Source organism: Parasteatoda tepidariorum, chromosome 5 (genome assembly GCF_982258835.1).
Source record: "Parasteatoda tepidariorum strain Cologne lab strain chromosome 5, Ptep-v5.0, whole genome shotgun sequence".
In the NCBI taxonomy this organism is placed as follows: Eukaryota; Metazoa; Arthropoda; class Arachnida; order Araneae; family Theridiidae; genus Parasteatoda; species Parasteatoda tepidariorum.
The window spans coordinates 38,094,415-38,116,782 of NC_141759.1; the positions used below are offsets into that span (position 1 = coordinate 38,094,415).

The window sequence follows — 22,368 nt, forward strand, 5'->3', positions numbered from 1 at the left end:
CTTAAAAAAGTTTTCAAATTGCACGATATTTCTTAAATAATTTATACAATACAATTTTAAAATTTATAGTTCAGTGGAAAAAGTTTTTAAATAGATTTTCACAGCAAAAATATAAAATTACATTAAAGCAGAGAGCATGAAATATAGAAATATTTGCATCATGAAAAGAAATATCATTAAAAAAAAGTGAAATATAACAGGAGCTTACACTCCAGGAGAACAAAGCAATAATCTAATACTCATCTAAAATTATCAATATTTTTTTTTTAGAAAAAAATTCTTTCAAACATATTTTAGAATAATATAATGTTATATTCATAAAATCAATCCATAAAGGAAATTTGTACTTGTTGTTCAAAAAATATTCCACAAGCATTTATAAATAGATTACTTTGTTTAGAAAAAAGATAAAATTTTACTACAAATATTTTTTTATAAAATATATTAACTGTGCCAATAGTTCTGATATCCACATTTTTTAAATCCAGAAATTCATCACGCTACTTTCTAAAATTTACAAACATTACTGGAAAAAAATAACAAATTTCTTGTAAAATTTTACTTTAAAAATCACACATGAAAAACTTGATTATGAAACAATGACCCTCTTTAAAATTTTGTTTTTAATTGGTAAAAATGGAGAAAATACAATTTGCTAAGTTGGGAGGTATTCATAGAATTCAAAAATTTTATTTCTAAGTATATAAAATACAAAAATTACAAATAGCTACCTTTATTTGATTGGAAGTAGAACACTGATAAATTAATCAAATATTTTAACACAATATACAATACAATGTTTACTCATAATAACATCTCTACTGAGAATCTGAACTAAGTCATTTAAAACTCTTACAATTTAAAATAAAAGCCAAATAACCTAAAAAAAATTTTGCAAGGCCTAAAGCATTTTATGCAAAGCCTAAAACTAAAACCAAATACATTCTATGGAGCAGGAGTGCACAACCTTTGGCTCTAGGGTTAGTCTATGACCAAGTTGCTCCCTGCCTTTTACCCGAAGATTATAAAAAACTGCTTAGCTAACAGGAGAAAATATGTAGATGTACTAATACAATATGACAAAAGACTAAAATGTCTCAAAATGTTTGTTTTTTCTCTCAGAGACAATATTTTGAACTAGTTTCAGTACCATTATTGTACGGCATTGTTACTATGTCAGCAAAATATTTTAAACAAAAACATGTTCAGAGCAAATTTAGTTCAAGAACTTATTTAATTTAAAATTAAAATCTGAAAGTAATTGATGAGCTGTAAAAAACAATAAAATTATTTTTTCCAGTCAAAAACATGGCATTTATTAAGAAAAAAAAAAAACAATATGCATTAAATTTTAACTTTTTTAATCAAATAAATTTTACATTTACTATTTCTTTTCATTTATAAGATAAATTGATGATGATTTTATTACACTTAGAAACTTTTACTATTTGATATAAAAAGTTCATTGCAGCCTCTGAAAGCCTTTAATTGGAGGGGGGGCTTATCCAAAAATGATGTGCACCCTTACTATAGAACTATTAGCATTTTACTCGGTACCAAACAAGAAAAAGTAATAGATATTGAAAGAAAAGAAAACAAAAATGACAAAAATAGTTAAATTTTACAGGTTTCTTAGGTGCCAAAATATTTTTAAGTTTCGAGATCAAAACAGGATTCAAATGAAAGTAAACAGTTTTGAGCTTTGAATACTTAATTCACATACAATAGTTCTAAACTACAAAATTAAATCATTCCAACTTTGTTTCACATTCTACTAAAAAACATAAATTTATTTCCTAATGCTAATTCAAATCAATGTACACGCTATGAAGCAATAAAATTCCAAAAAGATAAATATTCATTGACTTAAAATGGTACCGTAATATTTAGTAATATTAAACATTAATTAAGCATAGCCAATTAATTAATAAACTAATACTATATTTCCTTAAACTAATAAAAAGTTCAAAACACAAGAAAAACTATTAAAAAAGAAAAAACACACAAAAAATAAACTAAATTTTGCACTCATTTTCAAGCTTATCTAGCAAACAAAAATGAATTAAATATTTATAAGGCACTTGTTCATATTGATATAAATGAAGAAAAAAAGATATAAAAACTGAAAGCATAAAATTATAACTGTAAGCATTCCCCAAATGAATGAAGCTGAAGTTCTTTTTAAATAATGAAGGAAGACATCATGCATATGGGAGCACATAGAAAAGATATTGGAAAAGTTATTCTACATTGTTGGCTACATTTATCAACATTGAGATAACATCACAGAAATACTTTCACTAGCAAACACAAACCAGTACATTTCGTGAAAGGGGAAAATAGACTTATTTCAGGGTTGGGTCTTTGATATAACAAGTGTCAAAAACTGGTTAAAACTGTCAAAAACTGGTTAAAACTTTCAAAACTATTAAGAGCATTAGGAAATAATAATGTCCATCAACTCCGTAAATCATGTTTATGAGGATTTTAAAAGGATATTTAATACATGAAACTAACAAATAAAATATATTCTAACATAATACTAATATATAAATACATAACTAACAATAATTATATCAAAGTAGAAACTAATATACCCTCATTCCAAAGTTATATAAAAAAAATAGTAGTCAATTATACTGATGTAAAGCTTTCAACTGATCTTTTGTTAGTATTTAGTAGTCTATAATTAGTATATGTATGAACACTAGTCACTTTAGAATTCTAATGTTAAGTCACAAATATTTCTTTTTAAATTATTTCAATTCTAGATTGTAATAAAGATCTTTTTTATTCAAAACTTTTACTTTTAATATAAGTTAAAAATAAGAAAATTAGTATTACAATTTAAACTTTACATAAAAAGAGCAATTCAAAAATCAATTTTTTAAGGCTTTTGACAATTTTTAATGCCAGTTTTTAACACAGGGTTTTTGTCAATTGGCATAACCCCGGTAAAAACCATCAAAAACTTCCCAACCCTGGGATATTTTTTGCATCAAAATAATTGTGCCACACACGCATTGTTAAGTCATGCAAACATTCACTTGCAATTCAATTAACATTTGGACAATAGAAAAATGACTTAAGTACTCCAAAACAGTAATAAAATACATTTAAAAATCCAAATATTAAAAAATTTACAAATGATTTTTACAGAAATTCATCACTGTGAACACATCAGCTTATGCATTAACAAAGAGGAAGAAAGCGATGCTAAGGGCGACACTCATAACTTCAATCAATTTTTCGTTGCTCTCTTTATCACAAGAGCAACACAGTTTTTAACTATTATATATACAATTCACATTGACTCGCTTTCGAGTGCAGAATGTTCCATCAACTAAAAATTTTTATTATAAAATAGATAAATTATTCTCCATTATCAAACAAGGAGTAAAAGAAAATCACGTTAAAAAACAACTAAGAATTGCTTTCAACAGTATCAGAGTTCTCATTTCCGATTGAATCTGTTTCGGAAGATTCACTCACTGGGATATCACTGATACTATTAGCACTACCATTGGCACTCTCATGGCTGACTGAGCCATTATTTATTCTCTTGGGTGATTTATCTTTCCCATAGGAAGACCCTTTGGCAGAACTGGTTGCTCTTACCATGTAATACATGATGGTGAAAACTGAAAATAAAAGACTGACATAAGACTTACAAACAAATAATGTAATGTTTTGTGTAACATTGACTACTCAATGCAACAATTGAAATTTAAAATGAAACAAGCTTTTTATTTCTAATAAATAATGCTTTATCGGCAGTAAATTCATGCATCGGAAAATATCCATGATATACAATCATATCACCGATCTGATTTTCGGAGTGGAAAGTTTCAAAGCATCCGAAATTGCGATTTACTGAGATGTGTACGATGTATCGATGTTTATGCGAAGGGTATTGAGTATGGTTCCTGATAGTACATCGATGGTTTCAAATGCGCGCAAAGAGTACTTCTCCCGATCATGACATCTCACGTTTGCAAGCTTGCACGAAGAGCATTTTCCTCCATAAGTGTACAGTGACAGTTGTGGTGATGATCGTTATCTTTTGCCTTTTTTACATCCTGACTCATCGTTTTGCTGACATGATGAACCCCAATGTGATTGAAAATCGAAGTGCAGTTAAATCCTATTAGTTATGGAAGCGTAAGAAGAAAAAAACACTTGTGTCTTATAAAAAATAATGGCACAATATGAGTGAAAAAAAATATTTGATACAATTTCGGTTTTTGTTTACATGCTGTTCTATAGTAGTTTAGACTTGCCCTCTCAACAGTAATTTAATTAAATTTCATTTAGAATTAAAATAATTTTATTGCACAATCAATGGACCTTTGCAATTATTTTATGGACCTTGTGCAATTAAATTTCATTTAATTGCTCAAGGTCCATAAAAACAACAGTAATTAGGAAACATCAAGCTTCTACTGTAATTAATGAAAACTTAAAGCCATTTTCAGACAGAAAAAGGAACTTCATCAATGTTAAACTCTAGACTGTCTTAATTTCCGTATTAAACCAGTACCTAATATTTATGAATATTCTGTTTTTCTGTAATGTATTTAAGAAGCTAAATACTTCTAAAACTTTTTTAACATTATAGCTTTGAAAAAGTTTAATAGTTAAAACTTGGCATAGTGGTTTAACACAGTTTTATGAATAAATTGAAGTTGTGCTTACGTAATTCTTAAGGAATAGAATCTCTTCTATGTCTTTAATATGGACTAAGAGAGTATTCTTGCTACAATTCATTGTGGGTCAGCAGTTTTTGCGTAAATGAAGACTTCACAATCTTGTGAAGAGTGTGGAAGGTGATGTGATCAGATTTAAAGTGTGTATCCACCGATCTAAAGTTAAGTGGATTTTCAGTCATTACTCTGTATAGAAACCCGGTACTCAGTCAGCTCAATGTAAGAGTAATCAGAGGCACTAGATGGATTTAAAGCTGCTACTTCGCATAAAACCCCTATACTCAATGCCAGTTCAGTGACCTCAACCATTGTACCAACGAAATTCTCAAATAGTTTTTACTCTATTTCAAATATATAAAGCTAATATAAAAAAAAAATTTTGAATATTTATTTAAAAACCATGAGCCTGAAAATTTCTTCCAGCTAACAAGCCCATTTTCACTGCTCAGAATAATTCTATATAATATCTACTAAGGTAATTTCAATTGTAAATATACTCTTAATTCTTTTTCAAGTAACTTACATCGAATAAAATATTTAACAGAAGATTATTTAACAAACAAAAAAAAACTACTTACATAACATTGCAATGCTTACTACAGCAGATATAGCAAATAAGCTGCCATTTACAAGAATATATAGCAGCAACCTACAAAATGGTACTCCAACAACTGCTGACCAAAATATAACATTCAATAGAGGAAAAATCCTTGGTTTCACTTTAATGCATACTCCAGGAAATCTTTGAGTTTTAAAATAATTATCCATTAGTCGATCCTAAAAAGAAGGGAATATTGATCAATTTCGAGCACTGCCACTGAGAAAATTTTTGAACAAAAAAGTATAAAACCTCACAGCCTAATTTACAATTATTTTCAATCAAACTTCTAAATTCTATTTTATTTTTAAATTTACAAACTTAAGGTTAGATACTTAAAAAATTTTTTAGAAAAAACAAAAAAGATTTTCTTTTAAAAAAATTACATAGCTCTTAAAATAACCATGATAAATTTAAACTTCTGTACAGATGCATGCTGCATATCAATAAAAATTGGGGTCATAATAATCACAAAATTTTTGCTTGCTCGAATGAAGCTTTAACATTGGGGTACACAGACTTTCTGAGTGAAAGGCTACTTGAATGGTCGGACAAAAAAAAGGGCTGCATGCATATTTAGACAGGTTGATAGCAAACATGGTCATTTTTATGTGAACATTAGTATATATAGTTAGTTTAAATAATAAAACTCATTTAAAACTGAAAAATAATTTTTTTCAGGGTGGCCACTCAAAACAGATTTCAAATTTCCATGATTTTTCCAGGTAAAAATCTTAAAATTTCCACGTTTGTGTTTTTTTCCTTTTTTCTTATAAAGTGTAGGATACGTACAAGAAAAGTATTTTATTCAAAATGTCATTTTTTTTAAACATATCTTGAAAAATTTTTTATTTTTTTACAAGATATTTTTTTATTGTTTTTTGATGTTCTGGTACAACATTAATTTTTAAAAAATTAAGACGAGGAGAAAATAATATGTTTAGCTTGCAGAATATATCGTTTTTATTGAATAATTTTAATTGTTTTTATTGAATTTAATGTGTTACTTTATGTAGTATTTGCTCAAAGTGTACCTACAAAATGACAAAATCAGAATAACCAATAAAACCTTGGATAAGTATTGTTTAATATATTTTCATTAAGGCAGGGATGAGATTAGTCAAAACGCAAAAAAGCTGAATTTCCACGATAGTAAATTTTACGCAAGCGCAACCCTTTAACAATAAATTCCAGACAGTTTAAGGTAATAAATAAAGTGTTGACATACAATTGTGTACTAATCTATTATTATAAAAACGATTACATTGATACTTAACATTTAGTGAAAAATAATTACCAATTGAAAAAATAAAGCTGGAAATTATATTTTTCCTCAGTTCACATAAGAGACAATTACTACTTGAAAAACTACCTGGTTTAGCAAATGAAAACTACTGAGAATATATATTAATATTTCATTTCTTTTAATAAATACTGTTATGTGATTTATAGCAAATATATCAGTAATATTACTTTTTAAATTATATTGGAAAAAAAAAAACTTTAACAATATACCGAATCATTATGTTCATATTATAGTCTAATCTAACTACAGCCCTCTGAAACATATCAATAACAGTGAAGTAGAAATATATAGTAACTCCTAAACATACAAAAATTGCTATTTTAGTTTGAAAAATTACATGACAATAAGCAACTGTTTAGATAATTGTTTCTTATTTGATAAGAATTTTGTATTTTATAGCATAAATAACAGCAATTATAAATAAAATTTTGATGATGAATTAACTCTTTTTCCCTCAATTTTTTTTTAATTAAATCCCTTTTTATGTGATTGCTTTTGTTTGCTATATCTATTATGTTTGCTATATTTAGTCGTTAGTCTATCTTCAAACATCTTGTGACAAATCCTATTTTTTCTTCTTTGCAAGCACAGAATGTAAGTTTTGAATATATTCCCTTCCAGTTTCTCTGATGTTGTAACACTTACATATACTAATAATCGTCGTTAGAAAAACAGTCACCTTTATAGTAACTAATTTTAAAAAAAATTTACTTCTTACAAGCATCGCGATAGTTGATCTTAAAATTGCGTGAATATGAATAACAATTATGGATTTTGAAATCACATGAATATGAAACTAGATATACGATTTTAAAAATGAGAAAATACAAACTGGGATATAGAATTTTTAAAATGCGTAAATACAAATCACGATTCATAATTTTTAGATAGCTTAAATACGAATCATGATGCGTAATTTTTAGATTTCATAAATAGGAATTATGATGCATAACTTTAAGAATGCGTGAATGCGAATCCCAATGTCTTATTTTAAAATCTTGTATAAATACGAAAATCAACGTTTGATATTACAAACCGCATGAGCAAATCAACACATTGAATTTTAAACTTGCGTGAATAAGAATCACTACATAGGTTTTTAAAAAGACGTAAATACGAATCACAATATCGGATTTTTAAATCTCGTAAATAAGAATCGCAACGTACAATATTCAAATTGCGTGAATAAGAATCGCAACACGCAAATATGAAAAGCTATGTTTGATATTAAAATCATGTGAATAAGAATCGAGATATTAGCAAATTCCAGGCTTGGGACCTCTAAAAGGGCTGTCAGAAGCAGCCTTGTTTGAACTACGAAAATCGGATCTATCTGGAGGGCGGGTAAAAAATTCGGAAAATCTTATGTGCTGCCTGTAAAAGGGGAGAAAATAGGTCAAATAAGTAAAAATGAGAAAGGATTGGTAGCTATGTAGTTTGAATTTTCTGTTTCTCTTTGAAAATCGGTAAATTTTCTGAAAAAGCGGAATACTTATAAAAAAAAATTAAATTTTTAGAAAATCTGAATTTTTGATAAAAAAGCTGAAATTTAAGAGATAAAAGTGAAAAAGCGGAAATCCGCTAAAAAGCGGAAAAATCTCATCCCTGTTAAGGAAAAGAAAACCATTTCAGGTGATTATGTATCAATAATTTTTAATAATTACAGTGGCTCCCAAAAGTGCTCACTCACTTATAACTTATATTGAAATAGGAAATAAAAATTCAATAATTAAAATGAATATTTCACAATGGGTATTTGATAATAAGATGTATAATCTATTCTTAGCAAAACTGCACGGAATATTTTAAAAACAAAGCAAAAGTTAATTTTTTAATCAAATAGTAACAAAAATGTTACCCCACGAAAGTCATCGTACATTTAAATGTTTTGAATCTCAGAATTAAAATTATCGCCAATTGCTTTTTTTATTTAATTATTTTTCATTTAATTTTTGCTTGCTAACTCCGAAATATTATATTTTATCATTTAAAAATGACTTGTGGCCGTAATAAAATAGACCAAATTTGATTATTTGTCTTCATAAGAGGTAAATCAGTAATGAATACGTTAAATTAGTTTACTGTATTCAATTGAACTGTGCAATATGTGATAAAATGCTTAAAAGAAGGACTTCCTATCAGAGATTAAAATTATAAATTTTGTGGAAAAATTCATAAATTTGCAATTGAGTGTTGTAAAAGTTTCTATAAAAATTTTTTAAAAGTTTCTATAAAAATTTTTAAAAAATATTCAGTACGAATTTCACCTGACAAAAAAAAAACTAGTTACACGTATTTTCAACCTTTAAAAGCTATTGTAGATGCTAAAGGAAACTCCACTAAATGTTAATTTAACGAAAAATTAGACTTACTAATAGACTGAGTTTTTTCTTTAAAAGTGTATGATGACTTTTGTGGGATAAAGTTTTTGTCACTTTTTGATGATTGATTCCTTAAAAATAAACTTTTCCTTTGTTTTTAAAATATTTCATACTGTCATTTAAAATATTTCAGTTTTGTTAAGATTAGAACACATTTTTTATCATTAAATATACATTCTGAAACATTCATTTTAATTAATGGATAGTCTTATTTCATTGAAAGTCATAAGTGTATCAACACTTTTGTGAATCACTGTAATTACATTTCAATATAAAGCTGTACTGTATACTGCATTATACTGTATTTCATCTTACCAGTGCTTTTTATAAAATTCACTGATCATATTTTCCTTAAACCAATATCTCAAGTCAAATTTTTAAATAATGGTATTTTAAAATAGCATTTTTATTTTAAGAGATTTAGTATAAAAAAATAAATGTCAGAAATGTAAAATTGTCTAATTTTTAGTTCTATACTCTATAGAAGAAAAAAAATAGATAAAATTCCTTAAAATGTATACTTTTCTGATTTTTTTTTCTTATTTGAAATTAAAACATTTAAAGAATTCTAATCTAAACACACAGTTTTTTAGTTTAGCATAGTTAATTGTTTTTGTTTGAACAACTGGAATCTTGTACAGTGCAGAACTAAAACACTAAGTTTTGTTTTCCTTCTCCTGACTAAACACATATGAATAAAAAAAATTATATTTTATGTATATACATCATTTAATATGTTTCCTATATATTCCTTAGTCATTGTCAGCTTTTTTAGGTAAAAAGAGGAATAGTTTTGAAATATCATCTCTGGAATGCAAGCAACATTTACGAACTTTTGATAGTGTGATAACTATACAATTCGAATTTTGAATCAAAAAACTAATATTTACCAAAAAAAACCGTAAAATTTGATATTAATACATAGTTAGTTCTAAAAAAAAACTTTTTTCAAAATAAAAATATACTGTAAAAGGTTAAAATGAAATAGAAAAAATTAGCATTAATGCAAGAATTGCATGCAACATTGCTGTTAGTGATGGGGGGAAATGCGTGATTGGTTGGTTTGCTGAGAAAAAATAATTTACAGATTTCTTTGAATGGAAGTTCAAAAGCTTTCAGAAAAAGAGTGCAATATAAAATCTATTATTTATAACCAACTAATTTTCAGAGAATTTAATGAAGTTAAAAATACAAAAACATTTTGACTCATTTTGTCAAAATAGAAAAAAATTACCACTCTCAATTGCGAACAAACTTTAAAAGAGAATTTAAAAACCGAATCCTAACCCCGTCTTCCACCATAATCTTTGCCTTTCCTAAATTGCACAGTCCCATAGTCTGCATAGAGATCAAAGGTTTCTACATTTGCTTAGCAACCTTGGGAGAATTTTATGTTGTATTCTAGTTTAACAGGGTTATAATGGAGCAAATTTTGATGAAAGCAAAGTAAGTTGATGATATTTTAACTGTTTAGAGATACATTTCCGTCTAAAAAAATGTGGGTATAATGGATGAAACAATTTAAATTAAGAAAATTAGCAAATAATTGAAATTAGTGAAATTAAAAAAATATATAAGAAAAAATTTCCAGGTTTTTATCCATAATTCCCTGATTTTACCAGGTTTTTTCCAGTATAAAAAAAATTCCCTGATAATTCCAGGTTTTCAAGGTTTTCCAGGTGGGTGGCCACCCTGTTTTTTCCAAGTCTGAAACAAATACTTTTTTTCTCAAGGCTGAAATTATTCCATTCAAATCTAAAACAACTTATTGAAATAGGAAAAGTGGTAAAAAGTAATGCCGTTTAATTATATCACACAAAACAAAATCTTACTTTAAAAATAAATTCAACAATAAAAAAACTGAAATGCTCATAGAATAAAAGTTGAATTAAGTATTTAATTTTTATAAATATAAATTAAATAATGGTTCTTCGAAAAAATTCGCTTAATAGAGAAATTTACAAAATGGAAGTTCGTTAAATAGAAGTCTAACTGTAGTTACAAATTCATCAAACAATATAACTTAAGATGAAGACAGCAATAAAATACCTTTTCAACATATAAATTATGCAACCATTTAGACGAAGCTTCATCTGAGTCAGTAGGAATCTCACTCATTGGATATCTTTTTATGTGGATATCTCCGTTAAAACTGTTCCCTTTTAACATGTTGGCAAATGTTGGTTTCACTGGACCATCAGGAAATGCTAACTGCACATCATAGACAGCAGCAACTAAAAAAAAAAAACAGGCAAATGTTTTTATATTTATATTTATATTCAGTGCAAGTTTACATAGTCTGCAGAATTCAGTTTCACAAAAAAAGTGTGATTTTTAAACTTGTAAACCATGTGATTATAAATCCCGATGATTAATTTTAAAATTGTATGAATATATGAATATGAAACTCTATATCGAATATAAAATATGCAAAATTACATATTGTGATAGGTAATTTTTAAATCGCGCGAAAACGAAACCCAATGTCAAATTTTTAAAGCACGCATAAATATGAAAATTGACATTACAACCGCAAAAATTAATCATGACATTGGATTTTAAGCTTGCGTGAATACGAATCGCGATATTGGATTTTTAAACCACGTGCTTTTAAATCACATGAATATGAAACTCTATATCGAATTTAAAACATGCAAAAATACAAATCGTCATAGGTAATTTTTAGATTACATAAATAAGAATCACGATGCTTAATTTTTAAATCGCGCAAAAACGAATCCCAATGTCAAATTTTTAAAGCACATATAAATACAAAAATCGTTATTTCATATTACAACCATAGAGTCATCGCTACATAGAGTTTTAAAAGCGTGTGAATACAAATAGCGATATTGGATTTTTAAACCTCGTAGATAAGAATCGCAATGTACGATATTTAAATCGCCTGAATAAGAATCGCAACATTCCACTTTTAAATCAGGTAAATACAAAAATCGATGTTTGATAATAAAATCGCGAATTTGAAAATGCATAAATACGAAACGCAATATGGGATTTTTAAATCTCATAAATAAGACTCATAACGTACGATATTTAAAAAGCGTAAATAAGAATCATAACGTACAATAGTTAAATAGCATAAATAACAATCGCAATGCGCAACTTTTAAATCAGGTAAAGACGAAAATCAATTATTGATATTAAAATGGCATGAATAAGAATTGAGATATTTGAAGAGTCTGGACTTGGAATTTCTAAAAGGCTTGTTTGTATTGGTTTTGTTTGACATAATTAATAGAAATTTACAAGATTAATTGAATGAGCAAATAAATATTTTCACCTAAAATACACCTCTATTTTTCTTTCGTTTGCTTTCACGCCAGAAAACAGGAAGCAGTGACGTCTGAATTACAAAAATACGAGCTATCCGACGGGCGGATAAAAATACGGAAAATCCTATTTTCTGTGCGTAAAATCGGAGAAAATAGCTAAAATAAGTAAAAATGCAGAAGGGTTAGCAGCTAGAACGTTTAATTTTCTGTTCATCTTTGAAAATCGTAAATAAATATAATTATTTTATTTCAACAACTGAATTTTCAAAAAAAAAGATAAAAATGTGATATTTATAAAAAATAAAAAAAAACTTTTAGAGAATCAGAGTTTTTGATAAAAAGGTGAAAATTTGAGAGACAAAAGCGAAAAAAGCGGAAATCCGCTAAACAGTTTCATCCATGTATAAAGGTCAAACAGTTGTCAACAAGTCAAACAGTTAGTATCCCAGGGTTTCCGCTACGGTAGCTTTTTTCGCAAAATGCGAAAAGACCCCTCAAAAATGCTAAAATTCAACAAAGCATTTTCGCATTTTTGCTAAAGGATTTTACTAAATTCCATTAAAAAAAAAGCTTCCGCGAAAAACCATGACGCTAAGGGTTGTTAAAAAATATAACTACTTTTTTGTTTTTAGCAACCACTGCCATCATGAATGATATCATGTTCAACATTAATAAATTAAGCCTCATATTTCAAAAATCTAATTTAAATTTTGAATATGTTCAATCAAGTGTGAAGGCTTGTATTTCAAGTTTAGAAGAAATAAAAAATGGCACCGGCACTCATTATATGAGTTTTTTAGATGATGTGCCTAAGAAGGAAAGTGAAAAATTTGAGTTTCAGGGCCATATAATTTTAGATGGACTGAAACAGAGGGAAAGATTCCGTAATTTGATGCACAATTTTTTAAACTGTATCATTGAAAATATTACTGATAGATTGGGAGATTTGGATAAAATCGAAATGTTCAATATATTTATACCTAGCAGGATGCCCCATAGTTCGGAAGAATTACAGCATTATGGTGTAAAGGAAATCCGTTGCATTTTCAATTTGTTTTGGGAATCTCCCAGAAAAGATTTTCAGTTTACAGAAACTGAATTACTTTGTGAATGGGGATTATTTAAACACATCTTAATGCAACGATGTAAAAACATGTCATTTAATGAATTACTTTTATTTTTATATACCAATGATGTGTCTGAACAGTACCCATTAATAACTTCTGTTATAGAGTATTGTGCAACAATACCAATGCACACTGTTGACTGTGAAAGGGGCTTTAGCTGCCTTAATTTGTTAAAACTAATATTCGAAACAGGTTGTTAATCAACCATGTAAACAATTTGTTAATGATTAATATTGAGGGCCCTGAAAGTGCATTTAACTTTCAAGAAGCATTTGTAAAATGGGCAAACATGAAAGAAAGGAAGATTGTTAATTATAAACCAAAATGTTTTGATAAATAATAAATGCGTTTTTTTTGTTATAGGTATTCTTTTTGATATTCTTGTACATTAAGCTATTCTTTGTCAGATAACTTACAGTACTTGTTTGATATAAAGTAATTTTATAAGCCTAATGGCATTTTAGCATTTTGCTAAAACTTTTTTTCAGATTTTAGCTTTTTTGCTAATGAATTTTTAGACTCAGCTTAAACCCTGTAGTATCCCAAGGAACTAATTTTTAGAGAAACTTCAAAGAAGGGAGGAATGAGGACTTCAATACTTTTGCTCCGCGGAAAATGAAATTCCTCATAAAATATTTTGACTCGTTCAAAAAATTTTTTTAGCAGAAATTAGCGGGAAAAATGGGATAATCTAAAAAAAACCGAACTCTGCCGATACGTGGAAGAATCACATACCTGCAGTTTGTCCAAAGAAAGAATTAAAATGACATGGAAAATTATGAATATAACATATAAAAATTCATAAAGATTCAACAAAAATAAGAATATGATATACCATAAAAATAACTCCCAAAATTGAAACATTAAAATTTTGGGAAAGAGAAATACTAAATACCAACATACTTGTTTTTTTAATTTTTAACACAAATGATAATACATTAAGCACCCTATTCATTTAATAATTTATTTTTAAAAAATTTTTTAAAAATCATGAGTTCTTAAGATATGACATACTCCTTCTTGTCTCACTAAGCATTACCGCTACAACTAACTTTTCAAGAGAAACTATTGTAATTTTTCACAATTGTCCTTTGTTTGAAAAAGATCAAAACTGATAAGTTACTTAACTTTAATTTTAAAAATCATTCTAAAATGTGTAATATATATATATCCAAAAAAATATATTATATTTAAAATAATATATTACATTTACAAAAAGAAATTTCTATTATTTTCATATTTCTTTCGTGTACATTTAATAACATAATATACAAAAATACTCTTAACAGGAACAAATTTAAGGAAAAAAATTGACTAAAGGTATTTTTCTCATTCGAAACCATATTACGACAAATTTCTTTGATTACAAGTAAAGAATAGGACAAAAAAATAATTGCAGTTTTTTTTCCTAATAAAATATTTTTCTAAAATTCTAATTTTTTTTTTTCAGGGTGGAATTAAAATTTTTTGCCAAAGAAATTAAAAACTTTCCTGATTTTTACAAGTCTTCAAGGGGTCTGAAAAAACTTCAGGTTATTCGAATTACTACATACTCTGAACAAATTTCTACATCAGATAGAACAGTTAAAAAAAAAAAAAAAAAAAAAAAAAAAGAACGTCTATTTTAAATAATAAATTGGCAAGTTTTTCCCCCCTCATAGGTTCTTAGCAAGGACTAGGATATTCTGGTTCAAACCAGATCGAACAAATTTCTCATAAATAACAGTTTTTTTTCCTCTAGAGCAGAGGATCCCAACGAGGACGAAAATACTAGTTTATATCAGATTGAATAATTGTAAATGCCATGCAATAAATTCAGTAGTAGACAAATCAGGGCTCGAAAAAACTCAAAAATTTTACCCGTCCCCGAAGACGGCTTGTCCAACAATGTACCTGGTCTCCTTTGAAACTAACCCGTCGCTTCTAAATAAATAAAAATATTATTTTTTCTTATTTATTACATACATTTATATAAATTATACAATGAATTAGTAGCTACTAGGATTACATTATACAGTAAAAGAAATACTAGGTTACTAATAGTAAAACCTAGTATTTCTTTTATGAAATAATTTAAATGACAAAGATCAAGTTATCTGGAGAGCCAATTTAACCTAGAGTACTGCGTTTTTTAAATGAATCAAATATGACGTTTGCCAGTTCCACAATCAAGCCTATGATTTACAGAGGTTTCTGCACAGAAATCTAAAAGGAGTTTTCCATTTAGGTAGATGTTTATAATTGCTTTTAACGCTCAAGTAATGTGTTTTTTTGTAAGTTCATTGCTGAAAAGTCCCTTTCAACTGCTGCAGTACTCCCAGACGGAAAAAAAACATCAATCAACCACGCGCAGTATGTTGCTGTACTGGATTTCTGGATTAGAGGGTCATTTTAGAAGTGAGGTGCTAGACTCTTGTAAGATAACAAAAAGTGTCACGAGCATTAACGGAAAATGGTCGTCCGCGCGGACGTCTAATTCGAGAAATTCGTTGCCCGAGGGAAATTTTTGACCGCCGAGGACGGGCAGTTTTTCGAGCCCTGAGACAAATTATACGAACACATGCAAAACAAGTTTCATATAACACAAATTATTTTTTGAGAATTAAAATAAATATTCATGAACCAAGAGAATTCTTATGTATCCATGCCACTCTAAGCAATACAAGAAATGGAGTTTGTATAAAAAATATTAAAAAAATTCAGTAACAAATATAAAATAAGTACCGAAATTTCATGTTATTACTAGATGCACCATATAAGAGATTTGAGATTATTTGAGAAATAAAATGAATGCTTACAAATCTATGGAATTTTTTTATTATCTTTATGTCACTCTTAGCATCACAAAGAATGTAAAAAAAAAAACTTTGTTTATACAGGGGTCTGTCCAGACACTTTGTGAAAGGTCCGTTTTTGTAAAATTCTGAAAAACTTACTCGTAATTTGTGAATATAAAATAAATGTTAGGTCACATTCTTTCAACCAGGGTCCGCTTTTGTGAATTTGTGCAAATAGGGTCTGTTATTGCAATTGCAGCTACTATTAATTGCAGCTACTATTAGCGATGCAACATATAAATATTTGGTATTTAGCCTGTACTGCTGAACGCAGAATATTCATTTCGGACAAATAAAGGAAGAAGCGTCTGCCGAAGACAAAATTTAGTTCGTTTACATCTGTCTTTCTTCCCCTCCCTGGTAAGGGTTTATTCGATTAACAAAACAATAATGAAGATAAAAAAATTCGTGAAGGGGCTGATTAAAAGATAAATTATTTTGTGAAGGATCCGTTTTTAAGTTAAAATATTTTGTGAAGGACCCGTTTTTAAGTTAAAATATTTTGTGACGGATCCGTTTTTATGAAAAGATATTCTGTGAAGGGTTCGTTAACGGACCCAAATTTCTTCTAAACAGACCCCTGTCATATGTGATTAAAACTGAGTAATAACTTTTAACATAACAATTGTACACATTTTCCTAACTACTGAAACAAAATTGTTGAAACATTTCTTACTTTTAGTTTTTAAATGCTTCACAGTAAAGTTGAAACCTCTAGTGCGTGGAGATAGATGATGCTCCAAAATAGGTAAATTGTTAGCCCTAGCAAACTCTAAACTAGCTTGGTGCTTTTCTGGAGTAAATCGGGTGCCTTCACAAAAATATAAGATCTAAAAAGCAAAGATTACATCAGTATTTTCAAAGACATTAAAATTGAATTAACAGCTTGGTAAGATAAACGGTTGTGAAAAGCAGATGAGATAGTGTTAGTGCATATAAATATTTTAGAATGTTAAGTATTTTGGGAAAAATTAACTATTCATAAAGGAATTTTTATATACATAAAAAAATAACAATAAGAATAATAACAATTAAAGCTCAAATCACCATAATGGGATCTTCATACGAAACTAGGTTGTCAAGTTTAGGACCTAAAGTGACTTTGTCTTTTTCCCAACTCCTTTCTAGAAATATCATTTCACCAAATATCCAGCCCCATCCTATCACTGGTATCTTCATTAATGATTTCTTAGCACAACTCTTTGCATTCTGAAATAAAAATCAGTTTCTTAAATTCTTAAAGAAATTTTAACTAATTTAATTAAAATGGAAGCATCAAATCAAGAAAATAAAGTAAAAATATATATGCTTAACTTACCGCAAGCATTCCCAAATCTTCACAAGTCATCCAACAATATAGCCAGTCAGTATCATATTTATGATTCATTATAACTAAACAATGTTCTGTCCCAAATTTCTTTATATCTTCTTCTGCACCCCATTTTCTGACTCTAGACCCTGACCACCACTGTGCAAAAGCTACAACTTCTAAATATTTAAAAAAAAAAAAAATCTTATAAAATTCCATTTACAGCAAATAGATATAATTAAACATTTAAAATCTTGGGATAAATTTTTAGCATTTTCTTTTATATCAACTGTTGTAAGAAATTTATATTTCTGATAAAGAAAAATCATCAAAACAAAACTAAAAAATGCACAAATATTTAACTTCTTTTTGTGCATTTAAAGTGGTGTGACATTCAAGGGGGAAATATTTCTAACAAAATATGAATTTGACATTTCTAGACTTTACTTACGAAAATATTCAATTAAACATTATCTACTATGCTCATTTTGTCAATCTATCTAACAATTTGAATATTCCTTCAAAAATGTACAGAACAGTAATGATAAAAAAAAATTTATTAATGAAAAAAATTAATATGACACAAATCGCATTGCAAATTTCGGCTGATAACAGTTCGAATTTGCGGGTATAATATTTTTCTTGTCTACAAGAGATGAAAACTCAAAATAATTTGTTTATGATCTTGTGACATAATTAGAATTACATGATGCTTTGACTATTAATTTTAGAATTACTCAGCATAACTAAGATTTCTTAATAAGAAATTTTACAAAGAAGTAAATATAATATTCTAATATATAAATTCTTATACATTTGTTCTAAAGGTGCACAACCAACACCACAGGGGCTACATGCTGCTTTCAAATGGTCAATGTGCTGACCTCACCATGTAGACAAAAAACAACCCATATCAACCCAACTAAGCACTTAGCCCCATTTTTAGACTCTTATATTTCAATGACCATGTTTGGAATATTACATAATTTTGACGCCGTTCAGATAATATGACAGCACCTGACATAGTGCCCCTCTTTCCAAACTCCAACACCACAACCAACAAAAGAACTTTCAGTCATATCAGATTTAATGTGCACCTAGCTGCCTATGCACACCTGTTATTTTGTGAGTTGCCAGTACAGAACTCACTATCCCCAGCTCTACAATCAGCATTATGAGTGATCAAAAAGTAACATTACTTGCATAATTTTTTTAAAAAAAAAGTTTTTTTTCTTTTACAACAAACAAAAACTTTATTGGGAACAAAAACAAACACATAAATAAAAAGGGATATATATTCGTCGCCAAGAGGAAAATCCTGTCCAGGTGACTAAGAAAGGTAACACAAGACTGGTATAAAAAATCAAATGCTTCATTTAAAGTGAAAAATAGAGATCTAAATTGTCAATGTTCATCACAAATTGAAATAAAGCACGCTTAAAAGAAGAATATATTTTGCAACTGTAATGGTAATTTATTATATAATTTAGGTGCTAAGTAAAAAAACTGTTTTCATGAAATTTCTTTTGAAAAGTGGGGAATCTCATATATTTCAGTTAGTCTCCTTTCAGACACATTAGTTTTTAATTTGCATATCAATTTATTGTTGTGTTAATAAAGTAAAATACGAAAAAATACATTATGGCGAAATGGTAATAGATTAATTCTTGTATATTAGTTATTTAAACTTAATTTTTTAAGGATATCTTTTTTCAACATTTTCAAAACACACGGAACTATTGATATACGAGGGTTGCTATTTATATTTCTGGCCTTGGCAACAGTGAGTGTTGCTAGGCGACCGCAGACGATTTTAATCGAAAGTTTGATATTTTTAAACATAAATTCAGCAGAAGATTTAACATTATATCTTCATTTGTGTTGTTGACAGTAAATTGAAAAGTTCTTCTCCTTCAAAAAATGGAATTGAATTGTGAACATTTTCGTGCCATTATTTTTCATAGCTTTCGATGTGGATTGTCAAGACAAGAGTGCTTCGATGAACTTAATTCTTTATTCAGCGATGAAGCGCCATCCTACAGCACTGCAAAAAATTGGTATAACGAATTTAATCGTGGTCGATGTTCGATCCAGGACGAATCCCGTGCAGGTCGTCCAAAATCCGTTGTTCTGCCAGAAAAGATCGATGCTGTGCGTGAACTGATAAAGCAAGATCGTCATGTGACATACCGTGAGATAGAGGCGTCTTTGGACATTAGTATGACTAGCATCAATAAAATATTGCATGAAAATTTGAGCGTTAAAAAAAATTTGTTCGAGTTGGATCCCGCATAATCTGACAAACACTAAAAAAAACGTTCGTGTCGATTGGTGCAAGGAAATGTTGGAAAAATACGTTCAAGGTACATCAAAGGCTGTGTATAGCATCTACACAGGTGACGAATCATGGATCTATGCATATGAGCCGGAAACAAAACAGCAATCAACTGTATTGGTCTTCCAAGACGAGGCAAAACTAACAAAAGTTGTTCGAGGAAGAAGCACATCGAAACAAATGATTGCCTGTTTCTTCGGCATTAACGGTCATGTGGCAACAGTGGCGTTAGAGCAACGCAGGACGGTCGATTCTGAATGGTACACGACCATTTGTTTGCCCATCGGAGAAATTCGAAAAAAGCAGAAGAATCATACTTCATCATGACAATGCGAGCTCTCACACATCGACTCAAACAAAGGCATTTCTGACGGAGCGAAAGATCGAACTGATGGGTCATCCGCCGTACAGCCCTGATTTGGCACCCAATGACTTCTTCTTATTCTCACACATCAAAAATAAATTACGAGGACAGCGATTTTCGACCCCTGAAGAAGCGGTTGATGCATTCAAAACGCATGTTTTGGAGTTACCTCAATCGGACTGGAAAAAGTGCTTTGAAAATTGGTTCAAACGCATGCAAAAGTGTATTGATCATCATGGAGAATATTTTGAAAAACAATAAAACCAATTTCGATCCTACATATTTGTTTTTTCATTATTAGGCCAGAAATATAAATAGCAACCCTCGTACTACCCAATACTACTTACGTATTCTTAAGAACTTAATTAATAATTTATCTTCTTTATTGCATTTTTAATAAAAAATCATCACTTCATTATATCTAGGAAAGACAATGCGTGCTAAATTTTTATTTATTTAAAAATAAATTAAAATTTAATTTTTGCTAAATTTTTATTTATTTAAAAATAAATTAAAATTTAGCACACATTGTTATGTATAATCAATTGCTCTACTTTGTTTAGTCTTAAAAATTACTGTCTGAATTCATACAGTATTCATTAAACAAAAGAATGATAAATGACATGAAAATTAAATATATTGTGGCCCTTAAAAGTAAAAATATTTTTTCATAAGCCTTGCCCCTAAAAACTGTTAAGCATATTATTTTCCTTGAATTACTGAGAACATTTATTTTTTTATTCAAAATAATATTTTTATTTGAATACTTGATATTTAAAATATTTCCCTATTTAGCATCAATTACTTGTGATTTAAGAATTCTTTTTACTGAAAAAACATTAAAAATATGTTAACTATAAAATTGATAATTAAATATGAAATTAATTTTCAATAAACATTAAGAAATATACCACGATTACAAATATTTACATTTATTTGCCTGAAAGTAACAAAGAACAACAAACTGTGAAGTAATAAGTGTAACAAATTGAGAAGTTATATAATATAAAGTGAAAACTTTCCTTATCAATGCATCCAGATCATTATCACATCAGCCTTTGCTCTTATAAATAAAATAAAAAATAAAATCAAATGTATCACTAGAACACATGTTAATGCGTAATGACCTTGAATGGGAAAAAAATAAAAAGAGAATGAGGAAAGTTATCAAATGTATTCTACTATGAAATGAGATCACAACAAAGAGAGAAATGAACACGAGTTTATCTTTCCTTTATCAAAGAATGCACAATTCAATCAAATCTCTCAGGTAAAAGCCTCTTAGTAATTTTGTCTCAAAGATCTAGATTTTTCTTTAGACAGATGCAAGAAAGCAAATAAGGAAAAATGGAAATATTGTAGAGTCATCATTAATGATAAAAAGAATTTAGATTTGAGTAATGGAGGAAATGACTATGCTTCTATCCATAACTGCTTCAAATTTAGATAAAAACAAATCTTGAAATAAAAAGGGGGTTGAATAAAAATTACAAAATTAAGGTATAAAAAAAATTAATTGGGCTTTTTGGAGGATCTTTTAAAAATATTTAAAAAAAATTATGTATTTAAAAATTTTATGAAAGACACAGAAAGAAATTGTAAAAAAGAATTAAAATCAAATTTTATTAAAATGTAAAATAAAAAAAGAAAAAATTTTTTTATTTTTAAAGAGCATTATCTTTGAAACTTCAGTGATTTTGGATTTTTTTTTATACATATATTATTATTTAATTAAAATTCTAGCTGAAGCCAGTCATTATCAATTATTTTATTCTCAAAAAAGAATAGAAAAATCACAGAAACATTTCTTTCTCTTCAGATTGGCAAAAAAAGCATCTTTAGAAACTAATTCTACAAACAAACAAAAAAACATATTTTGAAAAGTTCTGCAAAAAAAAAAAAATAACACATTTTATTTTATTGTTTTTTTTTTATTATTAATCTTTGTTCTAAAATAAAAATAGAGATATGTAAAAAATATTTCAAAAATTCCTTCAGTAAAGAAAACGAAAACTTTTCACTTCAAAAGGGAAAAATCTTTCTGCAAGAACTTTCTGCCATGGGATTATTAATACTATTTAAAATTTAACTTTGATTTCAACATTGGTCTAA

General features: G+C 28.1%; 1 protein-coding gene across 1 annotated transcript in view; it reads right to left on the reverse strand.

Moving 5' to 3' along the window:
• Nucleotides 1-660: 660 nt before the first annotated feature.
• LOC107451601 (1-acyl-sn-glycerol-3-phosphate acyltransferase delta) overlaps nucleotides 661-22,368 on the reverse strand; it is a 28,015-nt gene continuing 6,307 nt past the window's right edge. Inside the window, exons 3-8 of the mRNA XM_016067755.4 lie at nucleotides 17,567-17,736; nucleotides 17,296-17,457; nucleotides 16,925-17,078; nucleotides 11,041-11,225; nucleotides 5,285-5,483; nucleotides 661-3,641 (exon numbers count right to left, since the gene is read on the reverse strand). Coding sequence (XP_015923241.1) covers nucleotides 3,424-3,641; nucleotides 5,285-5,483; nucleotides 11,041-11,225; nucleotides 16,925-17,078; nucleotides 17,296-17,457; nucleotides 17,567-17,736 — 1,088 coding nt within the window. The 3' untranslated portion in view covers nucleotides 661-3,423. The remainder of the gene's footprint in view (nucleotides 3,642-5,284; nucleotides 5,484-11,040; nucleotides 11,226-16,924; nucleotides 17,079-17,295; nucleotides 17,458-17,566; nucleotides 17,737-22,368) is intronic.